Raw genomic sequence first — 26,077 nt, 5'->3', positions numbered from 1 at the left:
CCTCACGCATGTTCGTGAGCAACCGAGTCCTCCTTGGCAAAGCTCTTCATGGGCCTCAATCCCCATTTTCCAAACATTATCTCGTCTTCATCCCATCCGTTACAATCTGTCGTAAGCATCTTCTCGCCGGTGAAGATGGCGTTGGCCCCCGCCATAAAGCACAATACTTGCCTCTCTTCAGACATGGTCTTGCGGCCCGCGGCGATGCGGATAATCGTAGCAGGCATGACGATCCTCGCCGTTGCAATGGTCCTCAGCATGCTCGTAAAGGCAATCTGCTCGCGATCGCCCAAAGGCGTGCCCTTGATGGGCACCAGCGCATTCACTGGGAAACTCTCTGGGTGTGCTGGAAGCGTCGCCGCTGTTTGCAGCAGCCCGATGCGGTCCATGGCGGACTCGCCGAGGCCGAGGATGCCGCCGGAGCAGACATTAATTCCGGCGTCACGGACGTGTGCGAGCGTCTGCAGCCTCTCGTCGAAGCTCCTCGTCGAGATGATGCTAGGGTAGAACTCGCGGCTGGTGTCGAGGTTGTGATTATACGCCGTCAGCCCGGCCTCCTTCAGCTGCTTAGCCTGCTCGGCGTCGATCATGCCAAGGGTGACACAGGCCTCCATGCCCAGGGCGCGGACGCCCTTGACCATCTCGGTGACGTTCTTGAGGCTGTTCTTGCGGCCTTTCATGTCCCGCCATGCGGCGCCCATGCAGAACCGTGTGCTCCCGTTTTCCTTGGCCTTGCGTGCGGCCTCAAGCACAGACTCGACGGATTCCACCCTCTTGGCGACCAGGCCGGTTCCCTTTTGGTATCGTTTCGACTGGGCGCAGTATGAACAGTCTTCAGTGCAACCGCCTTCTTTGATGTTCATGAGGGTGCATAATTGGACTTCCCCAGGCGCATGGAATCGGCGATGAACAATTCCCTTCGAGAAAACATTAGCCTAGATCGGGACAGGCTCGAGGCGGGGGTAGAGGCTTCATACTCACAGCCTGGTGAGCCAGCTCAAGCAAGGGCTGGTAGTAAATCGCAGCAACCTCCTTCCTCGTCCAGTCAGTCCTCACCCTCGCCGTTTTCACAGCGTCCAGAAAGATCTGCCGGTTGGTTTCCACGGATTCAGTTTCTGCCTCGCTCGGATCTTGCCACTGATCCTTCAAAGTGTGACGGTGAAAATGCGGGGGCGCAGGTACAGATTGGGGCAATGGAGGCTCTGGTGGCGGAGCTGCATCGTAAATGGCCCCTCTGTCGACGACTGTGCTGTTCATCCGATGTTGAAAATGGGAAGTGAGCCCTAGGTCTTTTCTCGTAGGCGTAGGCCGGACGGCTGGGGCCGAAGGTGTCTTGATCCACGGGCGCCGATCGAAACCAGCCAATGACCAGACACCCCTTGCGCGAACTGCTCCTACTGCTCCCGGAAGGTAACCCCCCTTCACAGCCATTGCGTGCATACCGTTCTTCTTGTTGGTCTTCGTAAGCAAGAGAGGATGCACAGGTCGATGTATCGACTAATAAGTGACCATGTGTGCACAAAGCTGGCCGTCCTTGGTTTTGTATGGCCACTAAACGTCCGAATCCCAATTGGGCAAATTGGCGTCTTGAATCTGATTGTAAAATAGAGTATACGTAACAGGATCATGAAAGAAAAAAGAAAAAACAGAAGAGAGGACCAAGGACCAAGGCTGCTTGTTGTTCTGCGTCCTTTTTGGGGGGGAGGGGAGTCTCAAAGCCAGAGAGGGAGGCGTAGTGGAGTTTCCTGCCAAGAAGTCCCCTGCCACATGTGCCGATGAGAGCGGCCCAATGATAATAAGGGATTTGTCGTTCGTTATCCTCGGGAAGCTGCGTTCGGGGTTTCAAGCATAAAAAGTGGGGGCAGAGGCTTGGGAGAGGGGCTTGGGAGGGAATTTGGTGTACTATTGAAAACCATGAGCTCATGTCATGTGTTATGCATGCACATCGCTTGACAATTAACTATTATTATTTAAAATAATTACCCGATATTATCTTGCTGATGTTTCACTGAGCATTACCGGCCTCTGCCAATATCCAGCATGTGTTTTCTAATCGTTGATTACAGCTTATATTCATCATTCTTTTTTATTGGCACAATAATTTTATAACTTCTATTTTAGAATTTCCAATACCAACAGTGCTTATGAAAGGGTTTTGCACTCAGCTGTAGAATAAATTAAATTTTCTTTGCTCAAGAACTGTAAATGTACCTGGCTCAAGTGCGTGTGCATCATACAGGGCGACGTGACCGATCCCGCCAAAGGAGCCGAGAGCATCCCACTGATGTACGCAAACATCTATCTAGCCATCGGCGCTGCTTGCTTAGACGGGGTGACTGAATATTTCTCACACAGAGGCATTTCGGAGTCATTGGGTCCTCAAGGATGGCCTTGAGGGTCGTCCCGTGGGCGCTGGGCGTGGTGAAGGCGGAGTTGCCGAGGGTTTGGATATCGATTAGACTTGTCGCTTGTGTGGGATGAATAAGTACGGCAATAGAGTGCCGTTTCGGCTAAGACTGTTCCCTTCGAGGTCCAAATAGAGCGTGTTGGACCAAGAGACCGAGGAGAGGAAGATCAGAAGGTCTGGGAGAAAAATTAGGGTTGGGGACACTGCAGGAATAGCCATGGCTCGTATGCAAACGCAGTGCACCTAGTTGATGACTTTTAATAAGTACTCAAGTGGTCATAGCGTCGAGTCTAGTCTTTTCTTTTCAATCGTGAATTTCTGCCATATTAAATTTATTTCTCATTGCGTCTTGACTGTGGAAATCCTTGCTTCGTCCATTCCCTTTGCTGCCGCCCTGTCTATCTTTAAGTTTTAAGTTTCGGAGTTTCGCCCTCGCCAGCCTCACTCTGGAAAGTGGAGCAAGCTCGCGTCAGACAACTCATTTTCCGTCCTTTAAGTTTCGGCGGCGTCTGTGAAGCCAGTGTGCTGACGTATTCAGTGATCCCTTCGTACCACCGGTGTAGATTGACCCATGATTTCAATTGCACGCGTGTCCCGTGCGGGAGCTCTGTATCCGTGCTGCAAACTGCTGCCACCGTCGTTATAAAGAGTCTTGTTGCATTAGGATACTTCCATCTCCACTACCTTGAAAGGTCCAAGACTACATGCAAGATCCGACCAAGCACTCCGTCTTCGGCACTTATTCCAGGAAGTGGGGGCGTCTCAAAACCCCAAGGCCGAAGAAGCTTGACGCTCCCGGCTTCGAGAAAAGGCTATGGAGATTGCCAAATTAAAGCCTACGAGCTACGTATACGAGTATGGAAATAATGCCTGTTAGGCTCAAGATTGTATTAATACGATGGAAGCGTTCTCTAGCCATTCAGACAGGAATTGTCTGTACAGCTCGCCACCGGTCTTGCAGGGCAGCCCAGGTGTCATCCAAGCTCTCCGATTCCCTTATGAGTAAACCCCAGTGGACGGCATCTGTCGATGGAGTAGCTGCATAGATCTCGAGGAAGTCCTTCTGGCTGTCGTTCTGCTGGCAGTCCAAGACGGTAGCTAGGTCGAGGGTGAAATTCTCGGGCGAGTTTCTGTTGATGAGGAAAATGCAGGCGCGTGGGAGGGGGGCGCCGGTAGTCATATCAGGGAGCTGGTTGCAAATGAAGAGTGGCCCCTTGAAGAGCTCTTCGCCCCAGTCCTCCTTCTCGTGGTCCCACTGAAAGACGAGCACGTGGTGGGCCATGGATATATAGGATTGGACGGTGGGCACATAGCGCTTGATGACGCTAAGATTCATGTCCCCGATAGTACGAGTGCCCCCTTGTGCCGGCTGCGCACCATGATAGCCTGCAGTGACAGTAGCGGTGGCAGTGACCGTGACGGTGGACTGGCTGAATTGGGCATTGGGACCTCGGTGAGAAGGGCCATCAGATTCGTAGTCAGAGACAGGCACAGTATTTCCTGCTCGCGTGGCGGGCTGGTTTTGGCGTCGAGACCTTCGGGGCGTTGAGGGCTTCATGCTGTTTCGGTAACCTTGGAGCCAGGCAGCTTCAGAGGTCAGATCGGGCGGGTGTAAGGATGAGAGGTAGGAAGCTCAATTGGCGTTGCTACGAGAGGAGAAAACTCAGCAGATGCCTCGAGAAAACAAAACAGGACGCGGGAGGGTATCAGAGAGCTGAACCTACATTTCAGCTGGACTTTCTGGCTCCTGGGACAGAGTATGAGGCGTGAGGGCTGAGGGAGGAGGCCTCGATGGCTACTTGAACAAGAAAAGATAGACGCGACGACGGTCTGGACTCGAGATCAGGACAGCAGGAGAAAGTTCCGGTATGGCGCGAGTTTCTGGCGTGGCATGTTAGATGCTCGTGCTGTGGCGTATGAGCGATGCGCTATCATGAGAGACGAAACACGAGAGAGGAAGAGAAATACAAGGAGTTCAAATCAAAGATTCGGGAAGGTCAGTAGCCACAAGGCTACCATACCGTCGAGGCAAGGTGCGAAGTGGTAATAATCATGGCGTATGCGCAAACCTGAAGTCGTACTTAAGGAGGGGTGACGTTGAAAGAAGTGGGTACCAGCTCAGAGCTCTTATCTTATCGGACTTCTCTGGCTGCAGGGACGTTGAGCCTTGTCTTTGAGTGGCGGTTTGGAACTGGCAAGGGCACCAAGCCGCCAAAGGGGGCTTAGCTGCAGACCGACACGACGTCAGCAGCAGAGAGGTGGGAGGGAGATCATGCCCCCCCCCCCCCCCATGTAATTATTTACGACTGCTATGTACAGTAATGTTTTGCCCTGCTCGTGCCTGACTATCCTGGGCAGTAGACTTTGTCATTTGAGAACGAGTCAAGAGCGCAGCGCACACGGATTCCTCGCTGCTTGATTAGCTACTTCAAGACGCACTCTGTTCTTACATTACTTATCTGGATCATCGTGCCCATTTTCTACCGCTCTTATTCCAGACATCTGCTCGAGGTTCACGCACATCCCTCGCCCTACTACATATATGCGATCATGTTTTCCCTCTCGCGCTTCCGATAACGCGAGTTTGATATATAATCACCTACCGTTGTCGCCACGAGTGCTGGATTGGGGCTGCCCTCTCTCTCTCCCTTCTGTCGAGACACGCAATATAGGTGTTTTGGTCGAACAACCTCTTTGTTTCTGGTCGGACGACTGTGTAAGTCCTCTACTGACCGCGACGAGGCGTCTCTGGTGCAGCAGAGTGAGCCCTTGTAGCTCGACCCGCACTGAGGCTCCTCCCATTTCCCACCTCACCTCTCTGGATTCGGTCCTTTTTTTTGCGCTGACCAGTGCTTGGCCCCATGTAGCTTCTGACTTCTAAATGCTCTCCAGTGCCGTCGCGTCTGGCTTCAGTTGACACCACATTCTGCCTGCACCAGCCGTGCTCTCGACATGGACGCCCCGCCGCCGAACCCGGCCCAGTCTGCCTCGGAGACCACCGAGCCTGTCGACCTCTTTTCCTCGAACGCCAATTCCCTCCACCACGCCGTTTACGCCCGTCGTGCCGAGTATACCAGACCTCATCGCATTCGCATAAAGGTTGGGACCTGGAATGTTGCCGCCTGCCCAGGTACGGATAAAGACCTGGCCGCCTGGTTTGTCGACGGTGATGGTGCTTCCGTTCCCGCAGCCACGCAGCCATCAGATTCCGCCACACCTAGCCAGGACACAGAAGGCCCGCGCATCCTCGCAGGCGACAAAATCGGTCTCTACGTCCTTGGTCTGCAGGAGGTTGTCACTCTCAACCCCGTCAGCCAGTATGTCTACTCGGACCCAAACCCCACAGACAAGTGGCGTCTTGCTCTGGAGGCGGCCATGCCCAAGGGCTATACCTTTGTTACCTCAGAGCACATGTCGGGCCTATTGCTTCTGCTCTACGCCTCTACAGAAGTGGCTCCCAGCATCGGAAACATCAGCACAAAGGTTGTAGGCACTGGCGTTGGAGGTTGGTTCGGGAACAAAGGTGCAACCATCGCCCGCATCCTCCTCGGGGAGGCTACCAGGCTGGTGTTTGTCAACTCCCATCTCTCCAGCGGCAGCGACCCCTCCACTGTCGAGCGCCGCTGTTGGGATGTCAGGACCATTGTGGATCGCACCCGGTTTGACCCTGTCTCCGTCCCTGGATATGATAACACCGAGGGTGAGGACAGGATTGGTGATGAGGACTTTGCCTTCTGGTTTGGCGACCTCAACTTCCGCCTCGGTGGCATCCCAGGCGATGACATACGCCGCCTGTTAACGCTCCACACGACAGGTGAATATGGCTCGACCCGGCGGCCGGAGCCCAGCAATAATGAGGATGCGATCATCGTGAAAGAAACTCCCGAGAGCACAGATGAGCGCGCAGCAGCAGCAGCAGCAGCAGCAGAAGATTCCTCAGCAAGACGAAGCCAGTCGTCTTCTAATCCTGGCGGCGAGGATGATGACAGTGTTGATTTGCCTGACCCAGACGACTTTGAGCCTGACCCTCAAGAGGATCCAACATCCCTCCAGGCCACCCTGGACTCGCTCCTGCCACATGACCAGCTGCAACAAGCCGTGAAACGGCGCAAGATATTTCACGATGGCTGGCGGGAAGGGCCCATCTCCTTCCTCCCTTCATACAAGTACGACGTGGGGACCGTCGGCGTCTTCGACTCGAGCGAGAAGAAACGAGCGCCCAGCTGGTGCGACCGCATCTTATTTCGTACGAGGCTGGACCGAGAGCGATTCGAACTGAAGCTCAGGGAAGAGGCGGCTGCCCACAGGCGGGATGAGGAGATGAAAGCCCGCGGCATTGATCATGCTGGGGATGACGATGAGGTGCTTTTCGACTACGACCCGGAACATGACGGCGACACGGAACCTGCTGGACAACCAGGGCTGGACTACGACGAGTATGAAGACGCTGGTGGTCTTGCAGGGCTCTCTGCGGGCAACGAAGACAGCAACACCGCCGACTGCATCAACCTGGAAACCTACACCTCCTACCAACGAGTCACATCATCTGACCACAAACCCGTCGCTGCCATTTTCACACTCGACTTCGCCGCTGTAGTACCGGAACTCAAGGCCGAGGTGCTTGCCGAAGTCGCTCGGGAACTTGACCGTGCTGAAAATGAGGGCCGGCCGTCCATCACAATCGTCGTGGAAGGGTCACAATCTGGCTCCGGCTCGGTCGATGTGGGTGACATCAGATATCTCGAGCGGCGAACGGCTTACCTCACTCTTGCCAACACCGGCCGTGTGCCAGCCACCCTCAGCTTCGTCGAGAAGCCGGCCACCGAGCAGCCAGGAGACGGCGGCCCGGATCGCCAGTGGCTAGAGACCTCGTTATCGAGGACGGAGCTCAGTGGGGTCGGCGGCGGCGAGGAGGCTTTCGATCTGGGGAAGGAGGTCACGCTGGAGCCCGGTGAGACGGTGACCGCTTCCATACAGGTCTTCGTCGGGCAATTGTCGCAAGCTAGATTGCTCAACGAAGGAGGGGCGAGTCTGGACGAAGTGCTGGTGTTGCGCGTTACCGACGGCAGAGATTACTTCATCCCGGTGCGAGCGGTCTGGCTTCCCACATGCATGGGCAGGTCTGTTGACGAGCTCATACGGGTCCCTGACGGCGGCATCCGGCGCCTCGTGACGTCGCTGGCCGACACCAAGGAGGGCAAGCAACACACGGGCGCCATCCCGTACAGCCTCACGGTCCACCGCTCTGCGCCCAAGGAGCTCTTCAAGCTGATCGACGCCCTCGAGACCCTTACCGACCGGACACTGGCGGATGAGCAGATGCTGGGGTCCTACACGATACCCCGAGACAAGCATGGATGGCCATTTGAGGACTTTGTCGCCGATCCACACGAGCACCTCATTCCCTCGGTGATCGACACTCTCGACACGGACCGGCCTATCGCTGACGCCTTCCTCCCGGAGACCAATCCGTGCCAGCGTCTCGAGACCGTTGCCGAGGTCCTCGTACACTTCCTACGCGGCCTAACGGATGGCGTGGTGAGTGTGCCACTGTGGTCGAAAATTGAGCAGGCTCCGATCAAGGCCCTCGGTCAGGCCCCGCCGTCGTCCTCAGGGTCGGGCATGTCCGGGTTAGAAGCCGCAGAAGACGACAAGGTGGCGATCCTCGATATCCTCACGACCGCACCGAACCACAATATCTGTTTTGTGTTTCTCACCACCACCCTGGCCAGTGTTGTCGCAGAGCTCGCGCCTGTCCAGAAGGACAAGATTGAAACCCCTGGGGCAGGAGCAGCATCAGCAGCCTCCCAAAGAGGGGCGATTGGGGCGATTGGGGCGCTGGGCCGCAGATCCCTGAGCTTCAGGCAGAGCCTGACGATAGGATCCGGTACAACTATGGCGTCTTCAGTCACCGAAGCCATCGCAGCACTGGAGAGAAGGAAGGCAAGAGAGAGGAGAGTTGCGCAAATCTTTGGCAATGCCGTCTGCAGGGCTCCCGAGACAGGCCGTGACAAGGACCGGAAGATCTTGGAAGGGAAACAGTCCACGCTGGTTGAGCTATTTATCAGGAGGCGTGAATCCAACTGAATTCGGAGGAGGAGGAGGAGGAAATATATACGGAAAGATACCCCCCATCTAAATCAATATACTTGATGTCTAGAACATGCTCTCTGAGCTTGGCTTCGTGTTCAATCCTGTTCCAATGTTGCCTGCTTGAAAGCGCTTCCTGTTTCAAACAATGACAGTCAGTATATCATTTTCTGGTTCTTCCTCCGTGTGTCCATAGATAAAAAGAGTGTGCTCTTTTCCCACCAAATATGATACGCTCACCTGTCACAGGCGAGCTCCTGTTAGATGAAGGGCATATGTTCACTTCTTGGTCGAAGCAGGAGGACCGTATCATCAATTGGCACTGTGAGTTGCACCCACAATCACGTCCTCTATTCTCTCTGACCTCATTATTATGATTGACTGCAATTCGGATCGTAATTGTTTTCCTAATGTAAGTTGCCTGTTGCCCTCTACACAAACCTAGCCTTAGGGTGGTGTTTGCTTGTGGTGCAGAGAATCCTGTTGTCTCGTATGGTGGTGAGTGTTCCTTCTCAGTGAGCAAATAATAAAAGAGGCAGGACATGCCACAACATTCTAAAGGGCGAACTAAACCTGAATCTGACACATCGACGAGGTGGAAGGGGATGGAAGGTACAAGACATCTCTCAACCTTTCTTGGACAGCTCAGTCCCATGGTTTTTTTGGTTTTTTTTTGTTGTTGTCAATAAGAGACCCCTTGACAATTGCACCCATTGTTCTGCCTAACTTCTTTTTTTTCCCACCCATGTGAATTTCCATCAACTCTTTTGGCTCTTTTCATTTTCTTCTCTTCTACACACGATTGCCCTCTTTCCCTCTGATTTTCTGAATCTCTTCCCAACCAACAACACCTTTTGATTTCTGGCCGCTTCTTTGCCTTTTCCGTCCCATCGCCTCTTGATCTTCTCTCACCCTTCTCTGGTGTTCTTTTCAAATATCAACAGGCATCACCAATAGTCAGCAACGCTTGCCAGGCCTCACTTGGCTCAAGCTCCTCTCAGAAGCCCCTACTTCTCAACTCACAACACCACCTGTGGGACGTTGGCCTCCTCAATCCGTTGCTAGCTGACATCTGGTCATTGCCTCAGCTGGATTGGCATCTTGACCCCTTTTCCAAGCAAAGATAACTGCTGCAGCTCTCTCAAAGCTGCCCTTTTTTCCCTTCCTTCTTCCTTGGTAGATGGCTTCGTCTTCTTCGCCGCCTCCTTCTTCTTCTCTATCCATCACCACCGCCGCGATTGTGGTACCAGCTACCGAAAAGTCAAGCACGAGCGAAGAGAATACGGGCGAGGCCTGTCGCCCACACAATACGACACAAATTACCTCTTGCGTTCCACCGTCTGGCACCCCTGCGACAGTGATGGCCTCAAAGCATTCTCTCAAGGCTCGTGAGGCCATGCTGAACGCGGCAAGCAAGAGCCGATCTGTCCTTCGACAATACAAGATCAACGAGATCCTCCTGCCGTGCTTCGACGAGGACGAGGCTCGAGAAATTGTCAGGCAAGCTTGTCTGCAGGCGAACTACGAGCATAACAAGAGCGCCAAAGACAGGGAGATAGCAAGGCTGCAGCAGGAATACCAGCGCAAGATGGCCGACCAGCCGAGGAAAGCCCAAGACGCTGTTGGTCAGTTTGTCACAGCATATGGTGACAGCGCAACAACAAATGATGAAGGCGAGGTCCATGACTGGACAGCAGCCCAGGGCTGGACAGCCAGTGAAGGCACGATCCAGGACTGGGCCGCAGCTGCGGGCGGGGACTGGCCGGCTGGTGAGGGAGAGTCCCTCCAATCCTGGTCTATCCAGTCGTGCGGTCTAGAGAGCATCCAAGAGAGCTCAAGCTCTTCATCTGAGGAAGATGTCGAGAGTCACGAGGACGACGATTGGACCTCAGAAGAGGATTCGATGATCTGGGACGACTACGAGGACTACAATGGACAGGATTCCGATGATTTCGAATCAACATCTGATTCTGAATCGGACTCGGACTCGGGAAATGACGATGGCGACGACCAACAGTTCTTGTCCAAGGATGAGAGTGGCTGGGCGACGACTACCACTACCAACATCAACACTGGTCTTTCCGACACGGCAATTGAGGACCAGAAGACCCAACACGAGACCGAGCAGCAGACGAGCAAGCAGAATGTCGACTACAGTGCGGGTAACGACAGCGAGGGCGACGAGGCCAGCAGCTCTGACGATTTCCTACGTTGTCCAAACTCAAACACATCCCATACTGCCATGTGTCGCGAGAGTGGTGTTCTCGCATCCGGAGACGCTCAGCCATCCATGCCCGTGGCCTCATTTCTCGTTGAAGGTCCCGCCAGGCTTGACCAGAAGGTTTGGAACAGAGTCGTCCAGATTTCGGCGGACACCCACTGGAGCGATCTATACGACGCGATGCTTCGCAACATGAAGAGAGCTCAGGATCTCCCTTACTCTCGGAAGCACCGGTCTGTAGAGGTAAAGAACGCGGGCTGGTACACTGTCTACAACGTCATCAATCCGTCGGATGCATCTGTGGGCTACAAAGGCGCGTCGCAGGGACACGGGCGCTCCACGGGCCCGAGTGACTCCTGCAGTGGCAGTGAGGCGGCAGGCAGGGCTTCACAGTGCCCTTGTGGGACTCCTGGCTGTCAGAGGAGACACTCAAGCCTACGCATGACTTGTACCTTCGATGATGCTGCCGTATCAGAGGGTATAAAAGGACCTCTGAGCCTGCAATAGGGGTCGAGATGACCAGCCTGAGCCTGGATGTGGGATCGGTGGAGAGCGCGTTGAATATTAGTACACTCGGCTCACGGTACGTCTGGGCTCTGAGGAATCTGTCAAATCGATCCGCTGAAAACATGCTAATTCATCTTTTGGCAGTTGGACACAACAAACCGTAAAGGCATATGAGCTCGGAAAGGTAGATGACATCGAGTGGCTGACGGGCCATGGTGAGAGGAGTCAATTGGCGATTGGTACATCAAGGCATTCGCGCGTTATGAATTTGCGTCTTCTTCTCTAGTAGGCTTGTATCCTTGTCCAGATGAGCTACGAAGGTACTGGCCTGCAGTAGACTAAGGCAGTCAGTCTCTCAAGGAGGTGCTGCCAGAACATCTTGCCCAACTTGTACATAGGAAAAAGACCAGAACAATTCAGTGCGACTAACCTAGTAGCTCACATTACTGCTCCTCCCAACCACGGTTCACACATCCAAAACCGGGCCGTGATGTCCAAAGATGGGATCCTTTGTAAACCATGACAGTCCCGCGATTTTTCTGACCTTTTCCTCCTCGCCAGCTTTTCCATAACACATGTCCCAATGGCAGCCTGTTGGGTAGCTCCCCACCATCTCAAAGCTGTGGCCATCCTGGCTCACGTCTCGCGAAAGGCGATGTGCCAGGCCCGCAGGCAAGATCATGACATCTCCAACCTGGACCACGGCTTCGACCCGGTCGGGGTTGTCTTCCCCGCCAAACCACAATTCTGCCCGCCCAGAGGTGACGCAGAGGACCTCGTGGCTTGTGCTATGGAAGTGTGTGGTGGGATACATGGAGTATCGCCACTGCGGCGTGACGACTCCCACGGACACCAGATGGGCTTCCACAGCAGACGCGGTGGCGCATTGGCCATCATTTCCTTGCAAGGCGCCGTGGTAGATGAGCAGTGGTTTATTGAGAATGCTGGTGTTTGGAAGACCATTGTGCGCCGGTATGTAGTGTTTGCTCACACGGAGCGACGCGAGCGCTGCGAGAGGTGTCATTTTAGAAGGCGTGAGTGTGTATTTCCTGGTGGCTGCTGGTGGCTCATGTCTGAACTCTTGAACGAGAAGAAGGAGAGATATGGAGGATTTGATGCATCACTGCCGCTCTATTACTCCAAACCCTACGCCATTATTACGTCATCTGGTACATTTCACTTGACTGTTCTTCGACCTGACTTTTGATGCTCAATGTTTAGCAAAGAAGTCAATTTGTGCTGTGATGCCGCGCCAGGCGAAGATCTTCACTTTCAAACAAACCTGTGAATAATATATGTCTTTGCACTGTTTTGATATGCGATGATATGCAGAAGCGGATGAGCAGCAGTAGTCAGTTGGCATACAATGTATGAACTTGCTAGCATTACAATGAAATTGGTATTCTGTACTTACTTCGCAGCGGTTGTTCGTACGCAAATCTATAGGACGGGCAGCAAATTTGTTGCTTCTTTCTTAAAGTGTTATGGTCATTCATGCTAGACTGTTGAGGTATACTTATAGATCATCGACGGCATTCCAAGTATTCAAGCATCGTACTGCATTCACGACAGATCTCTTGAGTTATAATTCTGTTAGACAAGCAGCAACGTAATGTCGAACTGGGCATAAACAAAAACAATATATTCTTCGTCCAGGGGAGTGAGACCTGCCAGTACAACTCATATGGACTCAACGAGCAGACTTATATAATAATTGCGTAAGCATTCCTGGAGAAACGCGTTAATCATAATTAGACAGATTACAAAGCCCATCTCTTATGTACTGATTACTTGATTATCAACAGGTGCACCCTCCAGAGCAGATTACAGAGCTGGAACAAGGAAATGAAAAAGAAGGACACCAACATTCTATACCATGAAATGTTGAGCGTCTGACGGCATGATGGAAGTAAGCACATGAAAAATAGAAAGGAACTCCACTGGCCGCCGAGATTACAGGCTTCTAGAACCCTCCGCTGCAGGTTTCAGAAGGCGGACGTGCGGCTGGCTGGGTGTCGGGAAGATTTCTTATTGTTATATTCATTCCTTGTCGATAATTCCTACCACAACTTTGTCACCAAGCAAATGCTACCATTATTTGATGCCCAAACCTCAGGCCTTTACTGCGTCAGAAATGACATGCACATGAACTTTGGGCATCGTATTCCGATAAACCAAATGCAACATTTGCCATTTTGGTAAGTGACTTTGTTTGCGTCCTGCAAGCCGGAGATTACGAACTGTGATCTCTGCTCACCAGGCTCATCACCCACCCATCTCATGTCTGCCACCAACATATCCACGAGCTGATGACTAACTGGGTCAAAAACAGATCGTCCTTTTGAGAAGCGATCGCAATCTTCGATCTTGATCCCGGAGCGTTGCACTGAATCCAACGTGTAGACCGCGGTCCAGATCCGATCGATCCAGACCCCGGTCCCTGAATCTCTGTTCCAGGTCTAGCCCGGCACAGAGAACGCAGGGGCAGACCTGTTGGATCTCGAAAAGAGTCTCAGGGCAGCACAGAAAGTAACAGTCAAGATCGATTTCCAGCACATCGGGCCATCATACGTCAGCCGTTCCTATTAGACCTCTCTCCCATTGCAACCCAACTCGGGGAGAGAGAGTGTCATAGTCGCAAATATCGTATAAATTAGGCACAGACTCCGAAAGGAGCCTCAGCCCCGGGCTTGGCCTCAACCAGAGTATGCTTCTTGATACTGTTTTGAGGCATGATATTTCACGAAAAGCCATTAGATTCCTACCATGTCTGCGTCATCTGGTTATTCGCGCGCGCGAGGTCGATCCAGTCTGCATTATTTGTTTCCTCACCTTCCAGATTCCCAAGTTTATCTACTGAAAATACACATGCATGTTCTAGCTTGTACATATAAGGACAGGATATCCTTGTATCCCACGAAGGTGACAAGAATCCTCTGCCCACTGAACACGCCCCTCCAGTACAGGTGGTGAGAAATTTGGTGGTTGCTTTCATCTTCTCTTGTTCCAAGTTCTTTTCTACTTTTCCCTCTTTGAAAGACTATGGAATGAGTCTCTCGGTATCGATTCTCGAAATCGGATTCCCGCAAGACACAACATTGATAATACCATGATATACATAGGTACTACCATGGTATAAGTATTTGCCTCACTAATAAAGTAGGCAGGTCATCCAGTCCATCCGAAAAAAAAGAAAAAAAAAAGGTATACTATAGTATAGTATAGTATACAGACGAAATAAGAGTGTACTTCTCCAATGTACTTGACCGTGCCAAGGATCATCCAGTTCCGGAATTCGCAACGCCTTTGCACCCTCAATTCCGTCCCAGATCCTGTAATACACAAAGTTCTAGAGGGGCTTGCAATCTCGGCCCTGTTGCTAGGGGAAAGGGGGAGGGATGAGACCGGGCAAGGCACCCATGATAAAGTCTGACTTCTCTACGGCGCCTTTCCCCCCTCCTCCCAGCAGACGGGCTCTCGGACGCTCGTCTGGAAGACCGGGGTTGACCGATGGAGTGTGGCAGATAGCCATTTTTTCAAGGCCGTAATAAAGCTTGGCTCGTCAAAGGAGGGATATGATCAAGAATTGGCTTCGTGTGATCTCTTCAACATTGTTTGCACTGACAATTAATCAGGCGAGCGCATGACTAGAATCCGTCACGCACTGATTTCGCACGGTCCATCCTATACAGGCAACTTTTAATCATACTCTCGTGTTTTCACTCGATCATCAAGGCCAGGAGTAATGTTATATACATACATACGTACTTATGTATACATAGACATTCGCCACTCACTCGTCTAGGCTGGCTGACAACCCTCTCCCATACTTAATCAATCACTGTACCTTCCAGCCATGGCTACCGATCATGATGTACTCCTCGGTCGCATTCTGCCTGGGCACATCAGCAACAAAAGCGCCATCAACGAGGCCCAGCGATCCATCGCCGAGCTTGACTGGGACGACTCAGACTGCTTGGACCCGGATGAGCCTGGAGCAGTCACGCCGCGCTCAACCCACACAATGACTAGCATCGCCAGCGATGTCAGCTACACAGGTCGCAGCGGCGGCCTTTCCCCCCCACGCAGCAGGCCTGTCATCTCAAACAAACCTTCTGGTGGTCCCAGCGTATCAAGAGAACGAAGGATGGTGGAGGGCGACGAGGTTGGCTCATCCGAGACATTGACCGCAGGGCGCGTTTCCAGATCATCTTCCGGTAATATGAGGAATAAGAAGCCGTCAGAGAGAGGAGATCGTGGGAGACCAGGCTCTCGCACGTCGCCGGCTACCAACACGGTCTCCCGCACAGGTTCCCGACAGCGGACATCGAGAGCGAGCAGCAAGGACCATCCTCTGGTCGATATTCCAACCAGACAGTCGTCGAGATCAGATAATAACCTGAGTGGCGACAACGGCTTGGCTAATTACAATGTTACTACGGACCCAGATGTGACAGAGCCATATCAAGGTAGAGTCCGTGTCATTGTGGAAGAAGAGGAAGAAGAGGAGGGCGATGACGATGGCTTTGGTGATGAAGAAGGGGAGGAGGAGGACAGAGAAGGGAGTGTTTATGATCAAAGATCAGCAAAGGTGTCCATGGAAACTACCAACCGCTTGCCGGAAACATCTTCTACTCCACCGCCAATCCCAGACGCCAGGCCGACTCGCCTTTACTTTCATGACGACTTCGGAGGAGATGAACAAGAACACTTCAATCTTGACGACATATCAGACCTTGAGTATGACAGCCACGAAAGGCGACTAAACCCAGCAGTCCAAATCCACCCAAACCACACGAAATCCCGGAGAAATACAGCATCTTCCAAGAACAGGGACGGGAGGGCAGACAGCTTGGTCAGCGACAGGCCACAGAGTAACCATGGCTTTGCGCAGCAGCGAACCAGGCCCGCCCAGGATGGAATGATGTGGACAAATCGCCGAGACCCGACGACACCGACGCAGGACCACATCCAGCCCATTGTGACGAGTGCACGGTATACAGGAAATCGAGATCAACATCACCACCAGCAGCAGCAGATGACATATCATCAAAAGGCGTACCAAAATGTCAGCAACGCCACGTACAGCAGCAACCATTCCTCGCCAGGTAGGCGACACAGCGAAGATGACATCCGTGACCGACAATCTATCTCGTCTAGGACTGTCGGCAGCAGTGCAATAGCGTCACGGTCGAACAACCATAACATGCCCGACTTTTTCAGCAACAACATCTTTCAGATCGTCCTGCACGATCCCGCCACAGCACACCGGCTGCTCAAGTTCAGCGAGACCCGACTGTGCGCCGAGAACGTCGAGTTCCTCGCCAAGGTGGACGCGTACAAGACAACGCTGGACGACCTGGCCAGCCAGATGGCATCCATCCACAAGACCTTCCTGTCCCCAGGCTCGCACAGCCAGATCAGCGCGAGCGGAGGTCTGCTCAAGGAGGCGCACAAGGAGATCAAGTCGCTCGTCAACCAGGCCCTTCCGTCCATGGAGACGGTTTTCACAGACCTGCAGAATCAGGTTGAGACGCTCGTCTTCCAGGACATCTACCCCCGTTTTGTCCGGCACCAGCTGGCACTGAGCGCGACCAGGGCGCTTGGGAGCGATCGATTCAAGTATCAAGGCCTCGGTGATTGTTTCTGCCTGACCAATCCAAAGTAAGTCGAACCTAGACAGCAGCAGCAGCAGCAGCAGCCACAGTCACAGCAACAACGAGGTTGCAGCGACCTGGACGAGCCACAATGTGCTGACCTTTGGCGGGGGTCTGTGGGCCCATCATCATTTTCATAGTATGGCAGATAACCCGATCGTTTTTGCCTCGGATGGCTTCATCAAGGTAACTGGGTACACACGGCCAGAAATCATCCCCAGGAACTGCAGATTCCTCCAGGGCGCCCAGACAGACCGCCGGCCGGTGCAGCTCCTCAAGAAGGCCATTCAGGAGCGCAAGGAGAGTGTCGAGCTTCTTCTGAACTACAAGAAGAACGGAGGCCCCTTCTGGAATCTTCTCTATGTCGGTAGGTGATTGGCGAAAAAGAAAAAACTCCCCAGCTGCAGAGCCGCGATGACAACTTGTCTAACTTTCATGGTGACCACCTCGCTGTAGCACCGCTCTTCAACGCCAGGGGCGAGACAGAATTCTTCCTCGGCGGACAGGTGAACTGCTCGACAACGATCCATAACAACATCGACGTCATGAAGGTTTTGTCCGCATCCGACACGAACGAGGCGGCGGAGGATATCGCCGTGCTCCAGACCTCGCCGCCCACAACCAGGCAGCCTATGAGACCGTCGGCGCGACGGGCTCTGCTCAAGGCCTTGGGGGTCCGGCAGGCTGAGCAGGCACCCGTCATTGCTGGCGATGCCGGCATGGAAAATGGTGTGCTTGAGCGCATGCAGGGCCAGGGACTGAGCTCCCAGATGAAGGAGTTCTACTCTGCGTACTCAAAGGTGAGCGTGCCTCAAGCCAAAGGCGGTGTGGACTGTCTGCGCATACTTGCACTGGCTAACTGTTGTTGATAATTCATCTTACCATGGTTCCAGTATCTTGTGGTCCGCGCGAGCAATTTTGTCATCGAGTTCTACTCGGAGGGCGTCATGGAGGCTCTCAGTCCGGCCAACATGGCTGGTACTATGGTCGCAGGAAGCGACGTCTTCAGGTTCTTCGCACAGAACATGATTTCAAAACAGTCCGAGTACAAGACGAGGGTTCGCAATTCCATCCGAGGCGGCACGCCCGTGAGCACCGCTCTCCGCCTGCAGACAAAAAGGTCTGCCGTGTTCCGAGGCGACGAGGCCTTCATGGCGCACTGGACACCTTTGAAGGACGACAAGGCAGCGTAAGTCTCTCGACTCCCGTGCAACAACCAGGGCGTTGCCACCAAACGTCTCTTTCGACATCGGACACTCCATATACTAATCTCTTGAGATTTATAGAGTCCACTGGATCGTCGTCGCCCTAGCACCCATGCTGTGACGGCTGTGATTAGTTGGAGTTTTATCTAGGTGTCCAGATAATAACCATCATGTTCATGTCATCTATCTCTTGATTTAAGATCTGGCGGGCAATTTACGGAATTCAACCCCCCTTTTTGACGTTGCGGTTTGCACGTGGAAGATATTGATACACCGGATGCGGTCCAACGAGATTCTCGGGCCGACACAGGATAGTTAATGTCACTATTTTCCAAGGTGTGATGGATTCTTTCTAGAATCCTGCGCTTACCAATGTTGCTTCAGTGAAGAGATCATTCGTGACCAAGTAGGGCCAACAGCCTCAGCGTGTGAGTTTCTGTAAAGCGGAGCACTTGTCAATTGATGTAGGTTCTCAGACGCCAGATGAAACAATTCGCAACATGTATGTGTGTGTATGTCTTGTCCTCACCAGCAAAACTACAAAAATCGGAGTACCTGACCAGAAGGACGCCACACCAACATGAGAACAAAAGAATCGACCACTGTCTGATCAAGGTATGATGATTCTCTTCTATTTCCATTGTATGTCAACTCGCCCTGAACATTCTGTTTACTGCGGATCTCCAGAGGTGGCTGCCAGAACGGAGACTATTATAAAACCCATACAACAGACGCAGAACGCCATAGGTAACTGACTGGTCATCCCGAGATATGTGCAACCATGTGCCAGATCTTGGAAACGATGTTGCCCAGCAGAGCAAACACGGCGACGACAACAAAAATACGCAGAAATTCCCACCAGTATTTAGTGCGGACTTCGGTCTCGATATAGTCATTGTGATCGGCCTTGGCCTGACCTGGGGCAGCAGCCATAGCCGGGAAGCGGCCGGAGCTCACATACGTTTCCATCAGGGCGTCCTTCTCATACCACCGCTCCAGCAACCAGGCGTCGAAGCTGTCATGGTCGTCCAGGGGTATGTCGTCGATGCGGAATCGGCGCCAGTAGAAATTGACAGACTTGGGAGGTCGGCTCTCAAAGTAGGTACCAGACAATGTGAAGTATGCCTCGCCATATCCGCCACGGCTGTGAGGGAAGGGAGAAAGGAAGAGTCAGTATAGGTGCATCAGGGGCTGAGATGCTGACCAGGGCCTACAGTCTCGGGGATGGGCAGTGGGCATGGCATGGAAGGACAGGACAGGACAGGACAGGTACTTACGGGATGCCCTCGTAGGCGACGGTGCAGTCGTAGACGTAGTCGACGGTGCCCTTTAGCTCCTTGAGGACAAAATACATGCCTGAGCTCCGAGGAAGTAGGAGGTGTTCACAATCCCTGATACCGGTCTTCTCCGCCCATTTTGCAGACTTGACGCGACCGTTATCGGACAGGTTGGTTCCCTCAGGGAAGAGCAGCAGCCACATGGGGTTCAGATAGTCCCTGCCGTCAGGGGCGGTGTGGTGCATCTTGAGCTTGCCGAGGCGATAAGCCATGCGTGGCTGATCGACGGCCATCTTGCGAGACATGAATATAAATCCATAGAACATCATACCCGGGCCGATGACGGGGATGTACTTGAGGGACTCCTTGAGGATGATGTACAGGTAGCCATGCATGCGGGGGCTGTTCGCGTAGCCCACCCACCAGAGGTACAGCCAGTCGGTGTAGATCTGATGGTTTGCTATCATGACCATGCGATCAGGAAAGTCGAACTCGACGCGACCATCCGAGGCGCGGGTGATCTGGCCGGCGACGGAGGGGTCGCCGCTGATCCGTATCGTGGTGGGACCCCAGACCTTGGTCATGGTGACTATCAAGAGTCCGAAAGACTCCTTGGTCAGGGCCATATAGGCATAATAGAGGTCGCGATTTATCCAGTACAAAGGGGCACCGATAAATTGCGTGATGTTGATACTATGCAGCAAGAGACAAGGTCAGCAAGGTCAGCGATCAGAAGAGGAGGAACAGGAGGAGGGGAAGATCATGAAGACGACGCACGCAACACAGCAGAGCAGGAAGTATGCGACAAAACTAAAGCCGCGGATGAACTGTGTGAGGGCGCTTTTCTTCTCCCTGCCCGAGGGGTGGTCTATCTTGGAAAGATCATCTTGGGTCGCCGTGGGTGCTGAGGAGGAGAGCTTCGGAACGGGCGGTATCTCGGAAGAAGGCCTTGGCCGCCTGCGCAGGTCGGCCGCCATGATGTAAAGGTGCTATTAGCGCGGACGGGTCAACGATGTGTAGAGGGCACGTTTCGCCGGAGAGATCGTGGACAACGCTGACGACGAGGAGAAGAAGACGAGGAAAATGAAGCAAACAAAGGAGGAGGAGCTGTCGACACTATTGTTACGGGAGGAAGTAGTAGTACGAAGGCGGGGTCTCGTCGCTCGTCGTGATTCGTTCGAGGTTCGAGGTGAGGCTAGAAGACGGGCAGAGGGTGGCTGGTGGCTGTCGGCTGTCGTGGGTTTGCGAGACCGGGAAGATAAGATCGCGTGGAAACTCTGTAGTCGTCAAGAGAGGAGACAGACACACACGACTCGGCTGCCGCGGTGACGCTTGTGATATCTTATTCCTCGCCTTCGAAATTCTAGTTCGTTTCGAGTGTGTTTACAGACCGTCGACAAGCACTATTTGTTCGCAGCAGCAGCAGCTGTAGGGAGACAAAGAGAAAACAAGTGCAGGAGGTGCGAGACCATCAGAGGTTCATCTTGAGAACAGTCGAGGTTGTAGTGGTGGAAAGACGTCTTGATTGGAGAGCTTGGAGCCGAAGTCGAAGTTGGGATGAAATCAGATGCCGTCAGCAGCAGCAGCAGCAGCAGTAGCAACAGCAGTAGCCCTGGAACTGATACTGGCACTGGCTGGCTGGCTGGCTGGCTGACTGCTGGCTATTGCTGGTGGTTGTTGATGTTGATCATGGGATAGGCAGTCGTGACCATTGGGCTGCTTTCTTCTTTTCGAGTAGTTCAGGCTCGCACGTGCGCATCAACAAGTCCCGACACATCCGGTATCCTGTACCTGGGTTGGTGACGATAACACCATATGCATGGGATGTAAGTGGTACGTCACTAAGCCAAGAGGGAAGGAAGACACCTGCCTCAGTTTGTAGAGCTCGTACTGTACAGTAACAATAGCGGCAACCTGCCTTGGTTTGGTGGGGGGAGGGGGACCCCTGCCCACCTCTCATACAACCAATCAGAAGGTCCTCCGGAACAACTCTTCCGCCTTATGTCCGGGCCATGGTCAGTATGTTTGGAGGGGTCTTGAGATACAGGGTAGGTACAACTCTCTCAATGAGAGCAAGAGCCTCAAGTGGGGTTTACATAATTACATACAAACATGACGAACTTGGGGGTAACATCTTGAGTCTTCGCTCCTCCTCCATTGGCCGCTCGACAATATCGTCACATTTTGTCCTCTCGTCTTTCATTCGCCCTCCCTTTTTTCCATCCTCATTTCTCTCTGTCGCCATCTCTGTCATCTTCCTCATTATTATTAGTAGTATCATAAGTGTCACGGGTCAGATATTTCATCTCAAGTATTTACCATCACTCCTTGACTACTTTCTCCTACCACCGACAAGACTTGAACAGGACATCTGAATCAAACATGCAGGCATCTGACTGAAGAGAGGGTCTTGACCACTCCTCAGGAGGAACTCGGCCCGTCTCGAGAGGGGACATAGTGCAACTCAGCTCGGTCTCTGCTACGAAGGCACCAGCACTCGCCACGCCAAATACCCAGCAGTGCTCTGAGGAACCCGCTGTCCTCCCTCGCCTCCTTTTGCTCCTCGTCCTCCGAGCCTCCATTCTACCACATCCATTTCACGCCAGCATGAGAATGTCGGGTCTTCATTGTTGCCCCTCTGTTCTCATCCATCCTGGTCAACACCTTCGCCGTCTGACCCTCCCTCAGTCCACTCGTCGCTCTCAGTCACTGCCTCGGATCGTCGTCGGTCCTTCGTGAGGATGACCACCGCTGTTTTGTTTAGGAGGCCACCCTCTGTCTGGCTGAACTCCCGCCCTCCTAGCCTCTGGAGCAGGTCCAGATCACCTATCCGCTCCTTCTCGGCCTCGTCCTGCCTGCAAGAGATCCGCGATATCGCCAGCCTCCCCGATAGGATCAGCCCGGTGTACCACGAGACCTCGGTGGGGCTACTCACCCTCCACTGGGGCCAGACGCCCAGGAATATCCTGCTCATTCCCAAGCTCCACGCGCCCAAGGTCGTCCAGGATGCTGTGCGCTTTGCCTGCCACCTGCACGATAACTACCCGGGCATCAACGTCGTCTTCGAGAGCCGCATCGCCGACCGCGTCCACCATGCCTTGCCGTTCCCCATCTACTCGACGGCTCGCAGTGACCCTTCCACCCAGTTCCCCAACAAGATCGACCTGGTTACCACCCTTGGCGGCGATGGTACCATCCTACGCGCTGCCAGCCTTTTCTCCCTCCAATCCAGTGTGCCGCCCATCCTTTCCTTCAGCATGGGCACCCTGGGCTTTCTAGGCGAGTGGAAGTTCGAGGAATTCAAGGACGCCTGGACCCGTGTCTACGCCAGCGGTGACGTTCCTGCCTCTGCTAGACCCAAGATCCTCCTGCGCCACCGCCTCAAGGTCGGCGTCTACGACGAGGAGGGCAAGAACATCAATAGCCAGCTCATGCCCACCTCTACCGCCGAAGCCCACCAGAGGCTGCGCCTCATGCCCCTGAGCGCCGAGCAGGAGGCCGCCCTGGGCATCCCGGGCTGGGAGCCCCCCGTCAAGGTGCCCCCGACCTTCCACGCCGTCAATGAGCTGCTTCTCCACCGCGGCGGCCAGCCTCACCTCGCCATTATCGACGTCTTTGTCAACAACCACTTCCTAACCGAGGCTATCTGCGACGGCATCCTCGTCAGCACCCCAACCGGCTCTACCGCCTATTCCCTCAGCGCCGGTGGTGCCATCGTCCATCCACTGGTCGGCTCTTTGCTCATCACCCCCATCTGCCCCAGGAGCCTGAGCTTCCGACCCCTCGTGCTTCCCCTGGACACCAAGGTCGTCCTCCGCCTAAGCGAGAGGAACCGAGGTCGCGAGCTCGAGGTCAGCATCGACGGCAAGAGGCGCACCGGTGCGAGCCCGGGCATGGAGATCCGCGTACAGGGGGAGACCATCACGAGGTCGGACGATGGGGGCTGGTCGGGCGGTGTCCCCTGCGTCATCAGGGACCATCACACCGATGGCGCGGAGCCGGCAGCTGGCGAGGACGACGATGATGGTTGGGTTGGGGGCCTCAACGGCCTTCTTAAGTTTAATTATCCATTCGGAAAGGAGTCATCATAGCGAGCATTGTCATTCATTGCTGATGCCTTGGTCTCCTTTTTCATTTCTTTTTACCATTATTCGAGGCTTTCTCACCAGGCAGAATCAACGTACCTCCCGTTGGACACAAGCGAGTGATACGAAAACAAAGTGGCTGTCATGAGAGAGAATTATGTATGCATGTATGTATTGTTGCTCAGCAGAGGTATTCAAAATATGTATGTAATTAACGTTGCAATATTAGGCAGCCAAGGAGCGTCAAGAAGAGAAGAGCCCACTGCCACATCATGAGCTAAAGAGAGCAGTAGGAGGGAGGTATGTGCGAGGCCTGTGTTGCTGAACACTTCGCACCATCAGGAGGACAACACTTTTGTGAGGGTTGTGTTTCTTGATGTTGTTGTGTCCATGGCCTACTGTCCACTATGGCATCCTTCCTTTTCTTTCTCACCAGTGCCCTCCACGGAAAGGATTACCCCATCCATTCCCTGGAGTCCGACCCTTTTCTCCTGAACGGCCCTTACTCTTAGTCCAGGGATCGCCTCCTCCGCGATGTCCTTCGTCGCCTGGATAGCCATCCCCGCCAGCATGTCCGCCCTCGCCAGGTCTATCGCCATCGCCGTGCCCATGACCTGGATAGTCATCCCCGCCTCCGCCGCCGCCATAGGGCAGAGGTGTGAAAGACGGCGGGCTTGGGGCTGAGCTTGTTGTTGTCTTGAGGGCGGTGGAGAAGGACGATGGTTCTAGGGATGTAGGAGAAGATGTGGTAGTGTTGGTTGCACTTGGGAGCGGAGACACAACCGACGAGAAGGAGTACGACGATGACGAAAGGCTGGTGTACCCACTGGCTGCTCCCACAGAGATGGTAGTGGAGTTGTAGTAGCCAGTCGCCGATTCTAACGTAGAAGTGAGGGTATAAGTCTGCGTAGTCGTCAGGGTTGTGTCTACCGTGAGGGTAGAGGTGGATTCGCTGGTGCTGCTGGAGGAATAGTTACTGCCCGAAGCTGGTAGGGTAACACTGGCAGCCGCAGACGTGATGGTCTGCGATGACCAGCTGGCAGTTCTCGAGGACAGATAGCTGGGGCTGACGGTCTCGTTGCCCTGTGGGCGAGCAGAGCTTGTCAGACCCGGGAGACTGCTGTTGCTCTGTGCAGTGGAAGTGGCTTCAGCCGAGCTGATGATGGTCTGCGTCGTGCTGAGGGTGATGGTGGATGTGAAGTTCCCAGAAGAAGAGAAAGAGACGCTTGCGGGCGCGGCCGAAGAAGAATATCCCGTGCCCTGGCTCGACCATTCAGTTGTGAGCCAAGTCAACGGTGTTGTTGTGGTGTTCAGGTAGACAGTGGTCGTCAACACCGAAGGGCTTACACCGGTTCCAGCAGCAGAAGACTCAGTGGTATAGGAAAAGGGTCCAGTTGATGAAGTATTGCTAAGACCGCTCGGCTTTGAAACACCAGTACTGTATCCGGTCCCAGTGCCCGTGTGATACCCTCCCCAGGACGAGGCATTACCCCAAGGGTAAGTCGTGAGCGATGGCGGGGGAGGAGGAAGTCCGGTGCCGGTCACATTGAGAGGTCTCAAGGAAGAAGACGATGTCGCGGATCCAGAGACTAAGACAGGGCCGACCGAGGATATGCCAGTCGACAGAGGCACTGTTCCTGTGCCCTGGGCGGAGGAGGTGATGGAAGTGCCATTATTATAAGGTCCAGTGCTGTAGGAAGACGGGAGGCTTCCTGTGCCAGTGGTGGTAAGCAGTCCAGATACCCTAGACGTCAAAGTGCAGGGGATCTGGACCGAGACTGTAACAGTCGACGGTGCACAAGACTCGAGGACCGTCACTGTCTCTGTGACTGTAGGAGTAGGCCAACCGTACTCCTGTCTGTCCTTCAGCACGTGGGGTTTCTCGTTGGGCATCTCATAGCTGAGGACGCTGCTGGCTCTGGGATATTGTATTGTGTTAGTCAAGTCTTGCCTAGGTGGTGACGATCCTTTTGCCCTTTCTTGAAAAGGTCGTTACATAGAAGATTCTCACCCTATAGCCAGCAACACTAGACGGAGTACTACCACAGGCATGATGCGAATAAAGTGCAGTCTAACCAGAAGAATTGGACGACAAAACGAATGTCAAGAAGAAAAAAGAGTGGATAGCCTCGGACTGGGCTTGATTGACACTGCTTATAAAACACTGTGTCTGTGAGGTTGAGTAGAAGAGTATCATCATCCCTCATGGTAGATGACCTGGGAGGGCCTTTATAGCCATCTTCCATGGGAGCAAACGTTGAGCCTCTTCCATCTGCTTGGCCAAACCCCCTCCACCCTTCACATTAACCAACCTCCCATCGTATCCACAAAAGCAAGCCGAGAATCCATGACTGAGGCGGCGCTCGGTCAGCAGGGGGCGGCGGAACAAGGGACGGATGATAGCATTCTAGCGGCCATGTCTATGCAGAATTCTTCCACCCGTCATTGAGATAGGCTCATGTATCTTCCCGAGAGCCTCGCCATAAAAATTACACGACGCAGCCAAGGTGGGCAGGGTCTGACAGGGCTCCCGCTCAGCTCCTCCTCCCCCCTTGTCTGCTGCTTCAATTATGTCGCTGCTTGAGACGGAGCCAACGGCTTAGCCCCATAGTAAGACGACACGCAGAA

At 53.6% G+C, this 26,077-nt stretch overlaps 8 protein-coding genes across 8 annotated transcripts; 4 read left to right on the top strand and 4 right to left on the bottom strand.

The window, feature by feature from the left end:
* Nucleotides 1-2: 2 nt before the first annotated feature.
* Nucleotides 3-1,257, bottom strand: M406DRAFT_269284 (biotin synthase; the record flags this gene model as incomplete). Its single annotated transcript, XM_040917998.1, has 2 exons — nucleotides 3-917; nucleotides 982-1,257. The coding sequence occupies 2 exons, from the start codon at nucleotides 1,255-1,257 to the stop codon at nucleotides 3-5; spliced, it is 1,191 nt and encodes a 396-aa protein (XP_040771370.1).
* Nucleotides 1,258-3,326: 2,069 nt separating this feature from the next.
* On the bottom strand, nucleotides 3,327-4,478 carry M406DRAFT_109460 (uncharacterized protein; the record flags this gene model as incomplete). The annotated part of the gene is made up of 2 exons (XM_040915357.1): nucleotides 4,132-4,478; nucleotides 3,327-4,053 (listed from the first exon to the last, which is right to left on the bottom strand). The coding sequence occupies exon 2, from the start codon at nucleotides 3,963-3,965 to the stop codon at nucleotides 3,327-3,329; it is 639 nt and encodes a 212-aa protein (XP_040771369.1). The 5' UTR covers nucleotides 3,966-4,053; nucleotides 4,132-4,478.
* An 890-nt stretch (nucleotides 4,479-5,368) lies between these two features.
* Nucleotides 5,369-8,482, top strand: M406DRAFT_216014 (DNase I-like protein; the record flags this gene model as incomplete). The annotated part of the gene is made up of 1 exon (XM_040915475.1): nucleotides 5,369-8,482. A coding segment is annotated over one exon (3,114 nt), but the record flags the coding sequence as incomplete, so codon positions are not given.
* A 3,209-nt stretch (nucleotides 8,483-11,691) lies between these two features.
* On the bottom strand, nucleotides 11,692-12,346 carry M406DRAFT_65788 (uncharacterized protein; the record flags this gene model as incomplete). Its single annotated transcript, XM_040924948.1, has 2 exons — nucleotides 11,692-12,233; nucleotides 12,313-12,346. 2 exons carry the CDS (start codon nucleotides 12,344-12,346, stop codon nucleotides 11,692-11,694), a joined length of 576 nt encoding a protein of 191 aa, XP_040771367.1.
* Nucleotides 12,347-16,263: 3,917 nt separating this feature from the next.
* Nucleotides 16,264-18,075, top strand: M406DRAFT_269000 (uncharacterized protein; the record flags this gene model as incomplete). Its single annotated transcript, XM_040917978.1, has 4 exons — nucleotides 16,264-16,889; nucleotides 17,023-17,249; nucleotides 17,339-17,682; nucleotides 17,776-18,075. 4 exons carry the CDS (start codon nucleotides 16,264-16,266, stop codon nucleotides 18,073-18,075), a joined length of 1,497 nt encoding a protein of 498 aa, XP_040771366.1.
* Nucleotides 18,076-18,846: 771 nt separating this feature from the next.
* M406DRAFT_65787 (uncharacterized protein) lies at nucleotides 18,847-20,341 on the bottom strand (the record flags this gene model as incomplete). The annotated part of the gene is made up of 3 exons (XM_040924947.1): nucleotides 18,847-19,231; nucleotides 19,365-20,057; nucleotides 20,142-20,341. 3 exons carry the CDS (start codon nucleotides 20,339-20,341, stop codon nucleotides 18,847-18,849), a joined length of 1,278 nt encoding a protein of 425 aa, XP_040771365.1.
* Nucleotides 20,342-22,183: 1,842 nt separating this feature from the next.
* M406DRAFT_24906 (uncharacterized protein) lies at nucleotides 22,184-23,440 on the top strand (the record flags this gene model as incomplete). The annotated part of the gene is made up of 1 exon (XM_040916580.1): nucleotides 22,184-23,440. A coding segment is annotated over one exon (1,257 nt), but the record flags the coding sequence as incomplete, so codon positions are not given.
* Nucleotides 23,441-23,983: 543 nt separating this feature from the next.
* On the top strand, nucleotides 23,984-25,130 carry M406DRAFT_335052 (uncharacterized protein; the record flags this gene model as incomplete). Its single annotated transcript, XM_040920993.1, has 6 exons — nucleotides 23,984-24,105; nucleotides 24,152-24,296; nucleotides 24,423-24,438; nucleotides 24,586-24,728; nucleotides 24,927-24,946; nucleotides 24,980-25,130. 6 exons carry the CDS (start codon nucleotides 23,984-23,986, stop codon nucleotides 25,128-25,130), a joined length of 597 nt encoding a protein of 198 aa, XP_040771363.1.
* Between the last annotated feature and the right edge of the window lie 947 nt (nucleotides 25,131-26,077).

This window comes from Cryphonectria parasitica (genome assembly GCF_011745365.1).
Source record: "Cryphonectria parasitica EP155 unplaced genomic scaffold M406scaffold_10, whole genome shotgun sequence".
In the NCBI taxonomy this organism is placed as follows: Eukaryota; Fungi; Ascomycota; class Sordariomycetes; order Diaporthales; family Cryphonectriaceae; genus Cryphonectria; species Cryphonectria parasitica.
This window is presented reverse-complemented; position numbering and strand designations above follow the sequence as displayed.